Source organism: Panicum hallii, chromosome 8 (assembly GCF_002211085.1).
Source record: "Panicum hallii strain FIL2 chromosome 8, PHallii_v3.1, whole genome shotgun sequence".
Classification (NCBI taxonomy): Eukaryota; Viridiplantae; Streptophyta; class Magnoliopsida; order Poales; family Poaceae; genus Panicum; species Panicum hallii.
Window position 1 is genome coordinate 14498840 of NC_038049.1, and position 16919 is coordinate 14515758.

The window sequence follows — 16919 nt, forward strand, 5'->3', positions numbered from 1 at the left end:
TGTTGCATGTGTGAGTGGCATGGTATGCGTGAGAGGTTGTCCCACTCGAGGGTGAGAGGTTCACCAATATAAATCTAAGTGCCAAATGCATTTCAGTCCCTATGTTAATCCTGTTACATGAAATGAGAATAAAAGCGTAAGCGGGGTTGGTGTAAGTCTGTGTATTGCTGAGTGTACGAGTAGGATAGAGATATATTAAGGTCTGGATCATTACAGAGGGATGGTGCGAGCGAGTTAGATGAGTAAAGTTTAAGTGTATATTTTTCTCTCAAAACCGCACGTCAAGTTTTTATTTTGTGTGGACCATGGCCTTGTATAGAATTAATGCAATAGAATAGGGATACAATACATGGTAATTTTTTTACCTTTTGTTTCTTATAAATTCAACAATTTGTGAATGAAGTAGTTCGACACTTTAAACACAATATTTGAACATTTGAATGTACTACTCCAACAATGTTGAACATATAATAATACTTCAAAGTTCTTAATGTACTAGTTCGGTGTCTTTTAAATATACATTTCAGCACTTTGACAGTACTAGCTCAACATTTTGAATCTACTATTCCAACATTTTGGTTTTTGGATGCACTAGCTCAGCCTTCCATGTGAATATATTGAGATACCATATTCAGAACTTACATTTTAAAACTAAAAAATTCGGACGAACCCTCTGAAAGTGTTGCAAAGCACGAATACATGGACCTGTACATGATGCGTTGATCACATTTGATTACGAGAAACAAAATAGAAAAAACAAACATTTGCTGACCTCCCTGTGCACTGGGCCGACCGTTCGCTCTTGTTGGGCTGTCCGGTGCAGTAGTAAAGGCCCATTTTGGCCTGCCGTTCGGTGCATTTGACCTCTGTAGATTCAAGCCCTTTTGTAGCTGTTTCTTCTTGGGCTTAATCTCGGGCCCAATCAAGGGCTTCCAGGTCGTCGTCGACGTCGCTGAGCCCGGCCGGCATGACATGCGGCTCTCTCTCTTTCTCTTGCAAAATGTTAAGAAAGTGAAACGAAATGAACGCAGAATACCATAGGACGCAGGTGGTTCACAGTACTCACCTTGCTAGACGCTGAGACCAGAACAAAGTCAAACGCAGCTTCGTTCCTTTTTTCTTAAAAAAAAATATCGATCGCTCGTCGATCACTTGCTCATGCATGACGCAACAGGCGGCAGCCGGCACGCATGCATGCAGGCGCCTGAACCGTCTACAGACGCGTGAAGTGGAACCACGGCCATCGACGAACGACATTAGACGAGCGCAGGGAGCAAAGTCAACTAACATGGAGAGATCGAACAAATAGATACGTTTCCGACGCAAGCTGCCACTTGCCAAGGTTGACTTTGCCGATGACACCACACCGGCCCTGGAGTGCCACATGCCGGCCCTGGAGTCGCCGGCTCGACCCCCTCTTCTTCTTCCAAGCTCCAACGACTCCGATGACACCACACCGTTCCTCCGGTCAATTCCCCAAAGGTTTTCGGAAACTCCGGCTCCGCGAGGTTGCTGCTGCAGCTGCTTAGCAATTTTATTCGTTCTCGAACCCGCACGCGTATCTTACTCATCACAAGAAAGCTTTGATTTGAATAATGTGCGAGTGACTTGGATGCTGGATGGTGCTATCCGCAAGCAAGCAAGGGATCTCGATCGGACCTGCACTACTGCAGCGCATGAATTGCAGATTTGCAGCCGCAGCGTCGATGGCATGTGGTGGCGCCGGCGGCCGGCGGGCATGGGAGCCTCTGCATGCCCTGCACTCATGATGAAGGGGGTTTTAATGGGTGGGTCATCGATGTGGTTGCTGGTTGATGGAGGGTGCAAATTGGTGACTCTCGCGTGCATCTCCAACTCTTTTTAGTTCAAAACTTTGTGCTATTTCTTTAAAATAGGATCTCAATTTAAAAAATTAGCATAAATATTTGAACTAAAAAGTATTGTAAAAAGGGTTGGAGATGCATCTAAGAGTCACCAATTTACATCGCCGGAGGATGGCATGGGCGGTTGCTTCCTTCATTGCATGACATGGTCAATGGCCATGCCGCCTGCACTCTGAAATGTTCAGAGATCGACCTTCGTTCTGATGACCATGCGTGCGTCAAGTGCTCAGTCCAGCTGCCGGTCCAAATGGAGCGGCCTGCTGGCCTACATGCAGCAGTGCTTTCAATTGTTGGAATTGACTGGGAATACTTTTCCTTTCATCGATCATTTCTATAGAAGTTAATTATTATTAATATAAATTATAACCCACTGAAATGTAATCCACCAAAATAGATATATAATATTTATATGCAACTGCAACTCAATGGAGTACATTGAGATCAGTACCCTGCAATTTACTTCCTCTATACCGGAAGGTCGATTTAGACTTTCTAAATACATAGAGTTTGTTATGCATCTGTATATCAGTTATATTTATGTACATAGTAAAAACTATGTATGTAGAAAAGTTAAAACAATCTATAAATTAAAATAGAGGGAGTATCTCTCAACTTTACGCAAGGTTCTACGATACCTCTCACAGATAGTATGGTACAAAGTGCTGTATGGCAACACAGATTCTACTTGCCCTTTTCACCGTGTTGTAAGAAACTCTATAATTTTGGTTTCCAGAAAAAAAAAGAAAACTATGTATGTACGAGTCTGTTATATGTACTACTCTATATACAGTATATATATAGTATACTATTTTAGGGATCAATTATTAGATAAACAAGTCGATCGACGATATCGGTTGGACAGCCGTGAATTGAATCACACTCGGAAGAGTATGATGTCCGGGTCTATTCCTTTGGGCACGCTCGACACCAGCTCGTCGTACGTGTCCGGCAGCGACAGCGCGATCCTGGTGGCGATCTCCAGGTACCTCTCGTACCTGTCACCGAGGCCGTGCTCGTCCCCGCCGCCGGCGGCGGTGCTCTTCTTCTTCCTGTAGCTTTCGGCGTCATCGCGACGATGGTCGCCGCCACGCAGCAGCTCCTCCCTCATGACGTGGTGCTTGAACGTCCGCCGCCGGAACGCCCAGTCCCCCGTGGCCCAGTCGAAGCCGTAGAGCGGGAGGAAGCGGTGCCCGTGCGCGGCCACGAAGTCGACGGCGGCGAGCACGAATCGGACCTCCTCCCGGGACATGTAGTAGGCGAGGCTCACCCGCGTCCACCCGGGCTTCACGCCGTGGTACCCCCGCACGATGGCGGCGCGGATGCGAAGCGAGAGCTCCCTGCCGACGCCGAGGAGCGCGTGCCCGTAGGGCCCCGCGCACGCGCACCCGCCACGGGCCTGGATCCCGAAGAGGTCGTTCAGGAGCCTGGCCACGAACCGCCCGTGCAGGGGCAGCCGCCGCCCGCTCTTGCCGCCAGGCGGGTAGACGAGGAAGGAGAAGATGGGCAGGCGCCGCGCCGTGACGTTGCCGAGCACCTCCACGTCGGGGTTGGCCCGCAGCCGCGCCATGGCCGCCTCCGCGTAGGCGCGCTCCCGCAGCGCGACGGCGCCGCCGCGGCCGACGTGCTCCTTCACCCAGAACGCCAGCGCCGCGCGCACCTTCTGCACGATTGGCGGCGTGCCGGCGTCCTCCCGCTCCTCGATGTCGTCGTAGTACACAGTGTCCTGCACGGTACACACGTCAGCGGCGAGTGCATGCACGTACGGCCACGGCTAGCCGTAGCACTCGTACGGCTGGTATACGAATAGAATGTGAACGAATTTCATGACATTCGTTCGTTCGTACCAAAAGTTTTATGTTTACTTTGAATGTGGAAAAAAAGAACATTTATGCGTGCAAGAACAAAAGTACTTTGCAGCATGCAGGGCTTGCTGGCCTGACTGACCTCCTCGCTGAATCCGTTGACGTAGGCGACGGTGCCGCCGCCGCAGGTGGATGGCGGGTGGCCGGCGAGGCGGTAGAGCGCGCGGTTCATGAGCAGGATCCCCGGCGTGCCCGGCCCGCCGACGAACTTGTGCGGGCTCAGGAACACCGCGTCGTAGCCGTCCATCTCGCCGGACCTCATGTCGATGTCCACGTAGGGCCCACTGCGCAGCCACACCACAGTTGAGACGCAATCACAGATGTCAGAGCAAAAACAAGGCATCGATGGCACACATAAAAAATCTCTTTTCATTTGTTTTCATATCTTCGTTCATTTAATTTAGTAGTTGTCGGTGCATCTATAAACAAATTATAAATGATTTCTCTCTCTATGATAATAATACGCATGGGATACTAGCAAGCAACATGACGGATGAGAGAGGAGGGAGAGAGAGAGAGAGAGAGAGAGAGAGAGAGAGAGAGGCGACGCGACGCCATTGCAGCCTGTGGGTTTGTTTAGAGGTTCAGACAGCGAGATGTCAATGGCTTTCGCTGTCAGATGAGCTACGAACTGGACTTGCTGCGATCCTGTGGCTTCTTTCTGCTCCTTCTGATTGACTTGGAAAAAACCCCGGACCAAAGCAGCAGCAACATTTCCAGTTCGTCTAACGTGTGATCGGTGCGTTCTTAGGCCGGCCTGGCAGATCATGAGTTGATGATAACGTATGGTGCTGGTACACGCATTAGTATACAGGTGGTGCACCGTGATGGCATCAGGTCAAGGTGAGATCATCACGAAGCTAGCCAGGGCAGGTGGCGAAATTTGTCAAATTTTGATGTCAAGGTCTGGACAAACCGGTCGTTTCTGACGAGGAGGAAATCAAATCGAGAGACCGATCTCTCTATCTGCCTGGCCTTATGTGGCCTAGCGTGGGTGAGTATTCAAACAATGCCGCCTGATTTTTCTTTTCTGTTCAGGTCTGACCGATCGAAGAACACAGTGCGTGTGTGTACTGAATTTCGATGAAATCACACCAGAGCAGGTGGTGGATTGTAGACAATTAGTTGTTGCTGGAGATCGTCAAATTTGAAGCACACACACGTATGTCACATTGGTGATATAGTTTTTCTGTTTTCTAATAAAACCAGAGTTGCTGGTGTGGCTGCATTTGGAAATCGATGAACCGTGTCCTGTGAGAAGGACTTTCTTGGTCATGCATGCCAGACTCTTGGGGTATTCATACGTTATCATCGAAGAGACTAGAAATTTACGGCTTGAACAAGAAGGAAAACGTGTACAAGCAACATGAACTCTTTCTAACTTTTGAAATGCAACGCGAATTCTGGAACCAAAGAACGTTGAAGTTTACATTAGCTCCAAATACAATCCTACTGCACGGAACTAACCTAGTTTTTTTTTAAGTGCTGTTCTTTGTTTCACACTACTGCATGCAAGACGCAGCTGCGAATGAATTCGACTAGACGATGATGATTTTCAGTGGAATTTTCGAACGAACAACCAACGCAAGTCCAACAAGAAAGTACAGTTACCACCTAGGACTAGGAGAGGGAGAGCTAGGCACGGTCCGTACCTGGCGGCGAAGTCGAAGCACGCGAAGGCGCCGTGCTGGTGGAGGATGCGGGCGATGGCGCGGGTGTCGGTGAGCACGCCGGTGACGTTGCTGCACGCCGAGAAGGCGCCGAGCATGGGGCGGTCGGCGTGCTCGGGCGCTGCCAGCGCGCTCCGGAGCGCGGCGAGGTCGACGAGCCCGTCGGCGCCAGCGGGGACCTCGACGACGTCGGCGAGGCTGCGGCGCCACGACAGCAGGTTGGAGTGGTGCTCGTAGGGCCCCACGAAGACGACCCACCGCTCCTCGGGGCGCAGCGGCAGCGCCGCCAGCCGCAGCGCCGGCGGGAGCGGCGCCATCCCGAGCGCCTCCTGCAGCCGCCTCGCCGCCGCCGTGGCGCCCGACCCGCAGAAGAGCAGCGCGTCGCCGGGGCCCGCGCCCATGCACCGCTTGATGTAGCGCGCCGCCTTCCCCGCCGTCCGCGTCGTCCGGCTGCCGACGTAGCTGTCCTCCGTGTGCGTGTTCCCTGCATGCAGCATCGCCGTCGGCGCATGTATCAGTCTTGCATGCCCTTTTGCTCACGCAAGCATGCATGGAGAAGATGGAGAAGAAGCTTGATCGATCTCATGCATGCATGTCATGGCGTGGTGATCATGATCGACTAGCTGACTGACCGTAGAAGGGGAGGACGTGCTTGAGGATGTAGTCCTCGATGTAGCGCAGGCTGCGGCCGGTGGCGGTGTGGTCGGCGTAGAGCAGCGCGCGGCGGCCGAAGGGCGTCTCGAACTCGGCGTCGCGGCCGACGAGCTGCGACCGCACCCACTCCACCCTCTCCTCCTCCCGGGCGCTCCGCTCCGACCTCGCCCGTAGGAGGCTCACCAGCGTCGTCGTCGTGGTACTCGTACCGTCATCATTATTTCCCGACGCGCCGCCGCCTTTCCTGCCGCCGGCGGCCTCGCCCTCGCCGCCGCCCATCCCCGCTTGAAGCGACGGCATGCCTCGGCTGCTTCTTCCTCCGCGGACAACAATTCCTAATTGCAAATGCTACTCAACAATACTTGCTGTACGGCTGCTCCAATATCTTGCATGTCAATATGCCATAGCAGCAAGTACATGTATTATTTATACATCCTCCGATCTTCCATTCCATATCAACCAAAGATTATAAATTATTTGAAGAACAATCCCGATTGGACGAGTAGGAGAATAAACAATGCATCAAGTAATACGTGTGAGATCGACGACTTATTGGGATCGCTGGTCACCGCGAATCGCTTGCTTGCTTGCGTGGGTCGCCAAATTGCAGACGTTCAGTTAACTGGCTGAGATTTTGTGTGTGCAATTGCATCATCCGTTTGCTCGGTGAGTTTTCTATGCTTGGTGGTCGGGGGTCGCAGGTAGGTAGGTGCGCTCCATTTGGTCGGTTCTCGGAGCCGTTGCATCACCCCCGCGGCGCAACGTTGTCATCGGCACGGTTAACCGCCGGAGCCGCCGGCTGCTGACGGGTCGACAGATGCAGGCCGGTTTTTTCTTCTTCCAGTTTGACACGGTTGCTGACTTCGCAGTTAATGCCTGATCGAGATCAGATCACTCGCATATAAATCATGCTTGGCAGGATTTCAGTTAATTGGTAAGCTGGTTGCTCTCTGTTCCGAAAAAGTGGATCTTGCCCCACGTCGCCCTGCAGCGACTCGGGCAGTGGCACCCAACAATGCAGCCAGGGGCTCCTCCGCCGTGCGCGGTCCTGCCGCCGCCGGAGTTCGACGCCGGAAGCTCAGCCGGAGACCAGGATGGCCGGCAGCAAGGATCTCTTCGCATCCAGAGGCAACACGGCCGTCGCTGGCCGGCTTCCTCCCTCTCCTCCCTATCGACGTCCTCCACAGCTCGTCCTAGATCAGGTTTCGCGGCGGCAGCGGTCGTAGCGTACCATCACTGCTGACAGCTACATCGAGTGGTGGCTTCCCCGTGGGCCCGGCGGATTGCGGTGCGGCTCCCCATGATGGGTCCGGCGGCGTAGCAAGGCCGGCAGCCGGTGGCCTGCGGTGCGGCGCCTTGGGGTCGTAGAGGTCTATGGTGGAGGGCGGGGTCCTCCCCTGCGTGTCGCTAGCGAGCGTCCCTTGACTTTGCCACCGCGGCTGTGACGGCGGTGGCCCCGTGGCTCCGATGGCACGTGGTGGCGGCGGCGGCACGCGCGGAACCTCTACTATGCTGATCTCCTAGTGTAGGACGTCTTTTGCCTCCGGTGGTCGCAGTTGCGGGGGCCTTGCTTTCAATTGCCACCCTCCCGTATGGGATCTGCTGAGCACCCTATGGGCATGATGGTGGAGCTGCCAGGGATCGCCAGTCGCCGTGCATTGCTTCTTGGTGTGTAGGTTCTCGAGTGAAAGCTTAGCTTGGTCCTCGACTGCCGGTGACGATGGTGCCATGGGTGTCGTTTTTCTTCTTGAAGGCGTTACCGTGAGGACCTCAACCTAGAGAAACATATCCAGCTGAAAACCAAAGAACCGACGCACTGGTTTGGGCGGCGGTGGCATCTTGATGTTGCTCTCCTCTTGAGGCGTCGTCTTGGAGTCTTTGATGCCTACACCATGGTCAGCTTGAAGCAATAGTGGTGCCTGATCTGTTTGTGCAGTAGAGATCGACTCAGTGCGGTTTCTAAATCATAGGGTGACCGGACAATACATGATCACTGATGATTCTTACATCAAGAGTTTCTAAGAAGACAGCTGATGCGAGATATTTGTTACTGCATGAGGACCAAAGTAAAGGTTGAAGAAAGGACGTAGAAGAAGTTCGAAGCTTAGTATTTTATATTTTTTTCTTATTTCTTCCTTTCTTGTCTTTTGTGTTCCTCAGTTGGAGATTTGCAGTCCAAGTACTCATGTAACTTCTGGTTTTATGGTCAGATGTGTTTCTTTGTGGTCGTAGCTATTCACTCATGAACGCTCGAGACCAGATTTTCCCCTTAATCTAAAAGAGATATAAATCATGCTTAACTACTAGTTTACTTCCTCTGTATTTAGGAATAATACTACAACTTTGGCTATGACCGTTCTTACAAAATGTATCGTTGTTAGTTTGGAAACAAGTATACCATGAAACATTTTGGAATCTAGCTTATGATTTTTTACGCCAATCATATATACTTACAATTAAATTAGATTGCGTTCATGTCATCAATCAATACATATCAAGTTTGACTTTTCCGAATAAAATGTATGTTGTACTTCTAAAATCTAAATGGAGGGAGCATTCCTAGCTTTATGAGCACGTGGCCTGCTGCTACTGGAAGAATAATACCATTCGTTTCTAGAACGAATTTAGAAAAAGAATTATAAAATGCAAGTAGCCATATTGAGTATAGCACTGAAAGGTGCTACGCTCAATTCACAACAGAGGGAGCACTTGCATCGCTAGTAGTTGGTGTACATTGTTAATTATAAATAATTGTAAAATAGGCATACCTAAATTAGTTTTTTCCATGAAAAAATATTTTATATGGTTTGGTTTTAGTATTTTCATATACTTTTGAATTTAAATGAAAAACTGCATGAAATTTTATGAAGTTCAAGTATTTTTTTCAGGTACACATCAAACTGTTTATTATCGCAGAAAACTGACCATGACATTGCAAACAAGGGCTGAGATTTTGGACAATGATGCACTTCATAGAACACAACTTTGGGCGCTAGTATCCATTGTAATGCTCATAGTTATGAGGCGAACCCTGACCTAGATAACTCATTGACCGCGGTTCCCTACCGGATTTCATTTATTTAAGCCTAGCTGGAGCTGCCTAATTTTCCATTGAGTTGCTCCATATGATTTTGTTTTTTTTTTGGGACGAATCCTCCAACTTTTGTAGTCACTCATATGCTCTCACGATTGGGAAGACACTGCCCAGCTCTATATCGATTGCTCTAACGTAAGTGGGACTGACTTGTTCCTAGGCCGCAATTCGTGGATGAAGTAATGAAGCGCAGCATGGACGATACACAACCTACTTGCATATGATAACGTGCAGCAAAACTTTAGAAAAAAAAAATCGCTAGTTCTTAGATCGAGCATCTAAATTAAATTCTGATTGATTGTATGGTTGTGTTGCTTACAATAATATTTTGAAACAAGACCACTTTTAGATAATTTTTTAGTGCCAACATTTTGACTGTCAAGTTGTAACAATGCGATCGTGAAGGTTGAACGATTAGATTGTGGAGGTGGAACAATTGTGCAAACTTCGAATAAAATATTTTCCACCTTAAAAATATTTTTAAAGTATCATTCGGACATCTATAATGTTTTTAAAATGTAGGTTTGAATATCTAGTCATAAAAAGAGACAACAATGCGATTGGAATTTAATTTGTATGCTCGGTTTGAGAATTTTTTTTGGCATTTTATTTTGCATAGAATCATATGTTAGTAATAATGCTTCTACGATGCATAGGCTCCGTTGGCACAGCTCCTAAAACAGCTTCTAGGCTAAATTTAGAAGAAGGTATGCCAAACAGATCTTTAGAGAGAAGTGATTACATGTTGATTCTATGAAATGATTATTTGAAATGAACTAAGGGGCTGGAAGATAAAAAAAAGTAGCTTATCTTTATTCACTTCTCACACATAATCTAATTTTTTTCGTAAATTTAATTATAGATAATGACTTTCAATCATTGAATCACTTCTATTAGAGAACCAGAAGCAGATAAGAGCTCTAACAAACTGGCTCTTAAAGCAAGTATATTAGTATTGTCTTATAGTTATCTTGTGCATTGACACGTAATCTTGAGATGACTTAGGAAACAACATTTACAATAAGTTATGTTTTTAGTTGTGTATTAGCAACTTCATATTCCCTTAATTTGCATATAGAAAATAAATTATCGGTTCAAGTCATGCAATGATTGATGAATGATCTTATTATACTAAATTAGCATAATTTGAGTTTATGAGGTGCTTGGTCTTTTCCTCAGCTCACTTTCTCTCCTCCATCGTAACATACTATATGAGATGATTTTATGAGAATGCTGATACATGACATGTTACATGTACCAATGCACTTGCTCTCGGAGGAAACGAGACACTCAATAGCGAAATGGGCTGTGTTATTGGAAAAAGGCATGCGGGGCGAAAAGTTTGCGGAGCATGCGCGTTTAAACGGGTAATGAGTTTTTAAACAGGCATGTATTATGTTCAAAACGGGCAAGTATTATGTTCACGGGTACGTTGGGTAGTTAAAACTTAGCATGTTTGTGCCCGTTGCCAACCCTACACTAACCTGTTTGGAAAATAACTAGTTGGACCTTTGTCCGGCCTGCAAAGTGTCTTATCCTCCTCAATGGCAGGCAACGCCGTCATGAGAAGTAGCCCATTATTTTTTTTTTCATTTCTTGGTCAGCCCAAATGAATCGCTTCAGCAAGAATCAATCAGCCCGTGCACGCACAGCGGGCTGGCAGCCCAAAAGCTCATCAAGAACACCTCGTTGCAAAACGACACGCAGGCAACTGTAAGTTTGAGTTTCACTTAAAAAACTGTAAGTTTAAGTTTCCTTTCCATTTTGTTGAAGCAATGATTTGAAAAAAGAAATCAACTCTTCACAAATGGCAAAAGGAAAACAAAAACTTACTCACAATGTAATGTGCCTGGTGCAGGTACAATATCGGCGACACGACGGGTGTTTGGAGTAAGGAACATAATGAGATAATGCATCACTCGTATGCACGTAATTAGGAGTACAAACATGGGGACACAGCCATCTCATCGAAAATTATTGTTTTTGCGGTAGTCTATCCGTCATAGGACGAGGGCGATCACTCGAAACAAATTCGAAAGGAAAAAAAATTGCCATCTTGGTGCCGAACCTAAATCACTTAACCAAAAAAACACGTCTGTGGCGCCACTAATCGCCGGTACTCCATCTCCCAGCCTGACGTTTTTTTTTCTTTTTTTTTCGTTTGGCACAAGAAGCCTGACGGCTCGCCAGCCTGAAACCACACTGCCATGGCGCCGCGGCATATGCCTGGCTGCCTACCTCGCAGAGAACTCACAGGCCCGTGACGCCTAGCGCCCATGACAAGAGCCGGCCAGCGGCCGGTCGCTTTATTACAAGCTACCGCAACTACAGCTCGCTTGGCTCTACCAGCAACAAGCTGCTGCCGCGGCCGGCCGGCCGGCCCGCCGCCCGCAGGAGCCGCGCGGCGTGTGCGGCAGCCAGCTCGGCCACCACGTACACACGTCGCTATGCATGCTAGCTAGCTGCACGGCGTGGTGCCGCCGCCTGCGGGCACCGTACGCGCTCGGTCGGTGTCGCCGACAGCGGCGCGCGGCCACGTGCCGTGTCGCCGCCCGCCATTAACGCCGCCGCGCTTGCCGGTCGGGTTCGTTCGGGGCACCCGATCGCCGTCGCCCCTCTCTCGATCGATCGGACGTGACGGCTTAACAATGATGATGACTAGAAATCGTTTCTGTTCTGCGCGTGTTCTGTGCGTCCTTGCTGCAGTTACTGTGCGTGGGCGGCAATGGTTCTTGCGAGGAGGGGGGCCTAATTGCGACTGAATGACGGCATCGAAATATTGGCCGACCGGGAGTTTAATTTGCCGGTCCTCCCGCGGGCATTATTGCTTCCTTCCTGCTAACCAATTTAGCCTCTCCTGCTGTCAGATGCATGTCAACCACAAGTCCACACTTGCAGCTGTTCTTTTGCTTAAAAAACACATACATAGATAATGCTCGGGACGTCAATTCATGCCTGAAGTGGCATACGAATTGGTTACCAAGGTTTCACGTTTATCACGGTGCAAGAAAAATAAAATAAACGGAAAAGTCCATATTTCAACATTCAACTATCAGATTCGTCCGATTTTCATCCTCAAACTGCAAACTAGACATACTGCACCTATCCAAAACCGAACAAAATACACCCTCGACCAAATCCTTTCTACTTTTGGTTCACATCACCTATCCATATGGCTTTGATCGACCCCTTTCTCTCTCCCTGGAATTCCCCAATTCCAATTCTCCAGAGGTCGCGTCGGCTACTGACCACCTCATGCAAGTGGCAAGGATAGAGAGGAGCAGGGCCACAGCTCAGCCGCTTACTCGAGGGGCGAAGAAGGAGGGGTAGGGCACTAGGGCGGCGGCTAGTAGCTTGCGTGAGCGGCGGTTAGGATGGAGGGGTAGATCCATGGGGTGAGCCTCCGCTCCTCCATGCTCACTGGCGGCAGGGTATGGGGCGGTCTGTGGGCGATGACCGAGCTCCTTAACGATTCACAAGCAATACAAGTTCTAGACCGTACTAGATCCATGGAGGAACCGGCTGCCCATCTGGCTCCTCGCCTCACCGTCACTGCAACCATCGCTAGCCATGCCACAGCCGCATCCCCGTTGGTGGCGGCTCGATCTATGGCAAGCGAGGCAGGAAGGGGTAGGTAGCGCTAGCCACGGCTGATCCTGCCGCTGCCGCCATGACCACCTCGACGAACCCTACCTCTTCTCTAATTGAGTCTATCTCCTCCTCCATGCCCCCCAGCTTGTTATGTGGCTCCTCCACTTTGTTATCGCAGGCGGCATTCCGCAAGCCGGGACCGGGGATGAAGCGGAAGGTGTCAGAGGTGGTGCTGGGAGAAGCAGGAGGCATCGTTGGCATGGTGTGGAGAAGGTGGAGAAGATAAGTTTGACATGTGGGCCCTACTGTTACTGGATGATTTGTCAAAACTATCTGCCACGTCGGATCAAAATCAGGATGGTTTGGGTTAAGGGATATTTCATCCGGTTTTGAATAGTTGAGGGTGCAGGATGTCTGGTTTTGCAGTTCGAGAATGAAAATCGGACGAACGTGATACTTGGAGGTTGAAATATGGATTTTTCCCTAAAATAGAAGGAGGAGCAGGCAGTACACCATCGTACTTTTCTTTGACACGATGATGGGTGAACAGGAAGGACACTATATATGCAGCATCAACGTCACTATTTGGGCCGTAAATGTTGCTACCAGCTTTTGCATTTTGATCTCGTTTGGTCAATCAGCTTCTGATCATGTTTACAGTACTAGTGGCGATTTTTACAGTACTGAAGAATGCGTAGATTTCACTTCATAATTATTCATGCATCTCGCGATTCATAATAAATAGCCGCCTGGTCGGCTTTAGTACGCGCCGCAAAAATCAGCCCGCTCTTGCTTGCACTATCATCAGAGACTCGAAGCTGATCATCCCACTCACCACCATGGACCATCTCTCTCTGCTATCAACGGGATATGGTCGTCACACTCGCGCGCTGAATTTCTCCTGCTACCTCACGCCACATGGTCCGTGTCCATTTCCCAATAATGATTCCAAGAGCAATGACTCATAGCTTCATCTTGAAACAATGGTTTGTTCCAAAATTTAATTACGGTTCAAAAACCCGGCAATTCTTCGGAGGAATCATCAGAGACGAATGCATAATTCTGTTCTTCTTATGGTTTTGTTAAGTCTACATGCTGAATACACGTACACTGTTCAAGTCAAGAACTACTGATCTTTTCTTTTGAAAAAGAAACAGGGTCGAGAAGTAAATGAGACGCCACTGAAGTTTGGACCAGCAATCCGACAGTCATTGTTGGTACGAGTTCCCGACCAATTTCCAGAGTAAAAGTGTGGTCACAACCGTGTTCGAGATCCTTGTGATATATCTGACATGCATCTTACCCATCATGGACCATGCAATGTGGCAGGTTTATCTAGTTCCACTGAAAACATTCTTTACGCCAAAAAGAAGGCAAAAAGAACTCCAAATATAAATTTGCAAAACTGTACCTTCGTTCAGTCCGGTAAAACACAAATAAATGACAGCACCAATTCTTAAGCAGCTAGCTCTCTCCGGCCAGTACAAACCAAAATCAAAAGCACACTCTGGTACAAAACGAATCCTGCCAAAATTTTAAAAACAAAGTGCAACTGCATGCTGAATTCAAACTCCGAAACGGGAGCTCGAAAAATACTATAGATTCTGCGCTCTGATCCAGGAGCGGCAGCCAAATGAATGCCATGCCGCTTTGTAGTTGCGTGCCAGAGGACTCAATAAAACCAAGCGGCGCAACCGACGCTCTAGCCAACTTTCCCCTGCCAACCATCGACCATCGTCCATAACTGGGCATGGGAACAAGAGAGATGCTGCACAATTTCTTGATGCGTTTCTGCAGGGAGAAAGAGCAGCGCACTGTAGTACTGTACTTTTGCTGAAGTTTGGTACATCAGCTGTGGCTGCTCATGTTGAGCTGCCTGAAAATTGCAACCGTGCACATGAATGCAGGTCTCGTTTACAGCTGCGCCATGAAAGGTCCTCATCATCAGAATGTTTTGAAGTGAATGAGTTACTACCTTTTTTGTCAAAGAAAACCTGTATCCCTCAGCAAGCAAATTGTGCTCTGTCAGTACATATATATAGGAATGGGGGGACGTGGAGTACTCGCATAATACAATAATTGCGCAATAAACTTTCGTCACAAGCAAGCAGCGAAAAACGAATTTCTACAACAATTCACAAAAAAATTCATGTCTTGAATCAAATAAGCCAGAGGAGAAATCGTCACAATATTTGACACCTCTTGCAATGAAGAACTCGACACTTTTTACAGTTACAACCAACACGATGACGAATGAATTTCCCGGAAAAAACAACAACAAAATCACTAACATATATATTAATTAATTTGTATATAAACACAAGAACAAACTAATCTTATACCCTATACATATTCCGTCGCCACCGCCGTTTCTAGCCATACATGCCACTTCAAAATGAAATCTGAACAGATTTTGAAGCGAATCAAATCGCTTTTCTGAATCTTGTGCAGTTTTCATTTTGGTGAGCATATACAACTGAACCACTTGAGTTTCCCTTTTTCTTTCCCCAGTGAGATCTACACGATGTAGAGTACGTACTAGTGATGAACGAATTGAAGAACACCGCCATGAAAGCACCCAACCAAACCCCACCGTGCTTCTTGTCCACGGATGGGCCAGCTGCGCGCAATGAATGAAGGATCGGAGGATCTATGGTGCAGTGCAGCAGCATCGACCGGCTGGTCAGTTGAACTTGGAGCAGACCTTCCTGACCTCGCCGGCGCCGCCGGTGACGACGCCGATGCTGCCCATGCGGACCATGGCGTCGGCGAAGTCCTGCCGGAAGTAGGGCCCGAAGAAGTTGCTGAGCAGGCCGGAGTAGGAGTCGACGACGTCGACGGTGGCCGTGTCGTTGTAGAGCGCGGCGTCGGAGCCGATGACGGCGAAGCCGTTGCGGATGTTGCGGAGGATGGAGGTGTCGAAGACGCCCCCGCTGCCGCGGTCCAGCGGCAGCCGCGTGTTGAAGTCCCCCGGCGCGCACCGGGACTTGAGCTCCGACAGGAACCCCGGCGGGATGGTCGGGTCCGAGCCCCGGCCGCCGCCGGGGAGCGGGAAGTTGTACAGCCGGTCCTGCAGGAAGAAGCACGCGGTCGTGCCCACCGTGTGCGCCGCGGTGAGGAGGACGAGGTCCTTCTCGTCCAGGCCGTTGGCGCGGAACTTGGAGCGGAGCGCGCCGATGCCGTCGTGCACGTCCGGCAGCGCGTCGGCGTCGCGCAGGTTCGACACCTTCCCGTCGCGCCGCCCCGTCGGCACGTCGAACGACGGCCCGCCGGTCTGCCACGTTGCATGTCGTCAGACTCATGCATATATACATATATGTATATATATGTCTGGGTGTATGTATGTATATATATAATATAATAATAAAGTGTACGCACGAATGCGACGGCGTCGCGGGCGGCGAGGGCGACGATGTCGGCGCAGGAGACGACGCCGGGGCACTGAGCCTCGAGCTGCGTCTTGGCGCCCTCGATGATCTCGAGCCCGCGGAGGCCCTGGTGCTTGCTGTTGTCCACCTCGGCGCTGCCGCCGCCGCCCTTGATGAGAACGGACCCGTCGCACCCCCGGACGAAGCAGTCATGGAACTGGAGGCGGAGGAGCGCCGGGAGGATGGTCGAGTCGGCGGAGCCGGCCTGCCGGACGACGGAGGCGACCGTGGACTCGGCGCCCGGGCAGGACTTGGAGTAGAACCCCACCTGCAGCTGGCCGTCGGCGACGCCGGCGAGCACCACCGTCACCACCAGCAGCCATGACGGCGCCGCCACGGCCAAGCCCGGCACGTTGCCACCGCCGCTACTCCTACACCTTCTCGCCATTTTCGAGAGGTAGTAGAGAGTGGGAGTGAGGACGGAGCTAGGAGAGGTCGTTGCAGGTCCTGTGAGCTGCGTAAATGAGGCTTTATAGGCTGCTGGCTCCGGAGCGGCGGTTGGCGCCGATGCGGCGGCACATGTGTGCGCGCACGGTGCAGGATTTGACCCTCACCAAGGGAAGGGAAGGTAGGTGCCGAAGTGCCAAACATCTTGGTACGGCGCAGAAGTTGCCGCGCTTTTGCAACTCTGTGTGGTTTCTTTTTGGTCTTGGGGATTATGATTTTTTTTCTTGTGTAATTTACTAGGAACTACTTTGTTGTGGATTTGCCTGCATTAAGGAGCTAAGGACATGGTT

The 16919-nt window shown here is 49.8% G+C and overlaps 2 protein-coding genes across 2 annotated transcripts; both read right to left on the reverse strand.

Annotated features, from left to right (window-relative positions):
* Positions 1 to 2453: 2453 nt before the first annotated feature.
* LOC112903205 (probable cysteine desulfurase) lies at positions 2454 to 6443 on the reverse strand. Its single transcript, XM_025972437.1, has 4 exons — positions 6048 to 6443; positions 5398 to 5899; positions 3828 to 4029; positions 2454 to 3606 (listed from the first exon to the last, which is right to left on the reverse strand). The coding sequence occupies exons 1-4, from the start codon at positions 6367 to 6369 to the stop codon at positions 2758 to 2760; spliced, it is 1875 nt and encodes a 624-aa protein (XP_025828222.1). The 5' UTR covers positions 6370 to 6443; the 3' UTR covers positions 2454 to 2757.
* An 8581-nt stretch (positions 6444 to 15024) lies between these two features.
* Positions 15025 to 16606, reverse strand: LOC112903120 (peroxidase 43-like). Its single transcript, XM_025972335.1, has 2 exons — positions 16133 to 16606; positions 15025 to 16028 (listed from the first exon to the last, which is right to left on the reverse strand). Exons 1-2 carry the CDS (start codon positions 16568 to 16570, stop codon positions 15438 to 15440), a joined length of 1029 nt encoding a protein of 342 aa, XP_025828120.1. The 5' UTR covers positions 16571 to 16606; the 3' UTR covers positions 15025 to 15437.
* Between the last annotated feature and the right edge of the window lie 313 nt (positions 16607 to 16919).